We start from the raw sequence: 3,267 nt of genomic DNA on the forward strand, positions 1-3,267 counted from the left end.
GCAAAATTATTAAACTTGGATAGTCACCCAAACCCCACCAAATGCTGATGGAGCATCCGCTCCCGTGTGACATGCGACGGATGTTACGAAAGTGTCAAATCAGACATGTCTTTCAAAAAACGAACCAAGCTGTTGACTGGATCAGCTCATTTGTTTCTCATCATTCTAAAGAATTTTTTTGAACTCAACCGTCCCTATTTTTTTTACTTTGTTTAGACTTATTGCTTCTCATGTAGCGGGTCGTGCTCATGTTAGAGCAGCATAAGCCGCGGACGCACCCCAAAAAAAAAAAAAAAAAAAAAAAAGAAAAAAAAGAGAAGAAAAGTTAAGTCACTGGCTCATTGGCGCAACCACCAAATGAAGCGGTCAGACTAAATTAAGCTTAAAAATATAATAAATATATATGCCGCTGCCTTGAAAAGAGTGAAAGTGTGGAGAAAAAATATCTCTATTTATTATTTTACTGACAGGGGCAACGTAAGCGATGACGAACTCCACGAGGTCAGTGGATACAACTGGACAAGCAAAAACACTGTTTGAATAATAAGCACAAAAAATCCAGTTATCCACGTACTTCGCTGCCACCGTCCTTGATAACCTTCGCCAGCTCCACCCACGCCGCCTCGGACGACCCTCCATCCTTCCACGCCTCCTTGGCCTTCTCTGCCATCGCCGCCGCTCGCTTCCTCAACTCGCTCCCTCCCTCCGACTCCATCACCCACCTCACCTTCGCCTCCACCTCCTCCGCTCTGACCAACTCTTTATCGTATCCCTCCACCGCAACCGCCAGACCAATATCCTGCACCAGCGTCACTTTATTCATCCTCTGCTCCGCGTACAGAGGCCACCCAATCAACGGCACCCCGGCGCACACCCCCTCCAGCGTCGAGTTCCACCCGCAGTGGGTCAAGAACGCCCCCACCGCCTCGTAGGCCAGCACTTCGACCTGCGGGGCCCACGACTTCACCACCAGACCCCTGTCCTTGGTCCGTTCCAGAAACCCCACGGGCAAAATCGCCTCCAGATCCGGTTCAAGCCGTGGCCCGGGAAACTTGGCCGCCTGGTCTCCGTTCCGTGGGGCCCGCACCACCCACAGAAACCTGTGTCCGCTTCTCTCTAATCCGGTGGCCATTTCATTGAGCTGCTCCGCGGCAAAGGAACCCATGCTCCCGAAGCACAAGAACACCACGCTCGCCTTCGGCTGCGAGTCCAGCCACTTGATGCACTCGTGCTTTTCTGATGGTTTCCTTTCGGCAATCAACGGCCCGATGCAGTAGGTGGGAGGCATCGGACGGCCAGGAAGGCAGACGCCGTCTCGGAGAGCCGTCACCGCCCGCGGCTCCAACGACTCGAAGGTGTTGATCAGGATGCCGTCGAATCTCGGTAAGCGCTCGAAGTGGAAGAGGAGACGTTTGTAGGACTCTTCGTTCCGGTCTTGGAGTTGAGCCGGCAAATCGGACGCCGGAATCGGCCAGAGGCCGGGGAAGTTGATCGGGGCGTTGCCGAGATCTTTTATGTTGCCGGGAGTGGCGGAGTGGAGGAGTGGAAGGTAGAGGAAGGCGGCGAGGTTGGAGGCGCCGGTGGAGAAGAAGATATAGGAGGGGAGACCTACCTCGGCGGCGACGTCCAGGGCCTCGGTGCAGAAGAAGTCGACGACGAGGGCGCGGACGGCGGAGGTCTCGGACAGGGAGGTGAGTACGGGGCGGAGGTGGGTCGTGGCCTGGCGGAGCATGTCGAACATGAGGACCACAGGGTCGGTGGGGGGGTTGGGGGGTAGGGAGACGGGAGGGAGGTGGTGGAAGGAGAGGGAGGGGTGAGCGGAGGCGGCGGCGGCGATGAATGAGTCGTCGGAGCCTTGCTTGAATGGGGTGTTGATGACGAGGACGGTGACGGCCATGCCGTCGCGGAGGAATAGCTTGGCCAGCTCCACCATGGGCACCAGGTGGCCCATGCCCACCGCCGGGTAGAGCACCACCCTTTCCTTCATCGCTAGCTAGCTTTTTTTTGGCCTCCGAACTGCCGGAATTAGTGGCTGACAGGGCTCTGTGAGAAAGATAAGCGAGAGGTGGAGAAGGTATTTTAAAGAGGCGTTCTGCTTCCTTGAGCTGAAAGCCTTCTGAACACTTCAGACAATTTGTTAATTAATCATGTCTGATCTCCGTTCAAAGGTGTATTATTTATTAGGTTATCGTATGTCCGTAAAGTATTTTATCCTCATCTCATTAATTATTTCACTCTATTGCTGAATTATACTTGCTCTTAATCTTGATTTAAAGAATTAGATTATTTTACCTCTCCGTTAGGTAAGCCTATTATTACAATAACTATTTTTGCAATTGAATAAATAAATAAGTTTATTTAAAGCAGCAATTTAGAAAAAAAAGGAATAATGTCTAACCCTTGTAATGTCCCTTATCATTGCGTTTTGATTCTTCCCCATCTATCCCCTCTCTTCTATTGAAAACAATTCCAACTAGGGTGCGATTTTTACACCATAAACAGACAAACTACAGTACCATTATGGATAGATGCTATAACATCTATCTTGCAGCTGGATGGCGCATTTTGATCATCATAGCGTACTGTGTATTATTGCGTTATCGATGCTTTGTCGTATTCCATAAATAAGTGAGAGCTTGCCGTTTCCATGATAGATGACGTGGCAGCTATCCCCAATGGTACCATATTATATGATGCAAAAGTCAAGCTCCTCTAGTTATGGACATGTGGGACCCATTAATATTTTCTTCTCCATCTATCCTCTCTCTTCTCTTGGAAGACAATGCAGGTTCGGTTATGGAATTGCAGGCTTACGAGATTTATATTCTTTTTTTCATAGAAAATAAAATAAAAATAGAAATTTAGATTTTAAACGGATTTGAAACTTAAATTCCTTAACCATTATACCAATATAACATTACTAGAAATACAAAAACATGTTAAATCAAATAAAATATATTTTATCTAAATGTTCTTTTTAAGCAAGTTACTGTATTCCAAGAATTGGTTCTCAAAAAAGAAAAAAAAAAGCAGTCTATCCTTTTCTCACAATAAAATAAAAAGAAATGTACTTTATTTTATTCATTTGAAATTTTCAAACTTCACCAGATAAAATAATTAAAGATATCAAGAAGTTAAACATGAATCTGTCAATACTCATGCAATTTTTTTATAATATATATAATTCCAATTTATTACATAACGTTTTAAAAATAATCCTGTCAAACCAGTTGAACGGGTAGTTGTATGAATGATGTGGTGACCAAG

The 3,267-nt window shown here is 46.6% G+C and overlaps 1 protein-coding gene across 1 annotated transcript; it reads right to left on the reverse strand.

Moving 5' to 3' along the window:
- Nucleotides 1-424: 424 nt before the first annotated feature.
- Nucleotides 425-2,646, reverse strand: LOC103697408 (UDP-glycosyltransferase 88F3-like). Its single transcript, XM_008779260.4, has one exon. The coding sequence runs from the start codon at nt 1,985-1,987 to the stop codon at nt 563-565; it is 1,425 nt and encodes a 474-aa protein (XP_008777482.2). The 5' UTR covers nt 1,988-2,646; the 3' UTR covers nt 425-562.
- Nucleotides 2,647-3,267: the final 621 nt, after the last annotated feature.

This window comes from Phoenix dactylifera, unplaced genomic scaffold, assembly GCF_009389715.1.
Source record: "Phoenix dactylifera cultivar Barhee BC4 unplaced genomic scaffold, palm_55x_up_171113_PBpolish2nd_filt_p 000257F, whole genome shotgun sequence".
Taxonomy (NCBI): domain Eukaryota; kingdom Viridiplantae; phylum Streptophyta; class Magnoliopsida; order Arecales; family Arecaceae; genus Phoenix; species Phoenix dactylifera.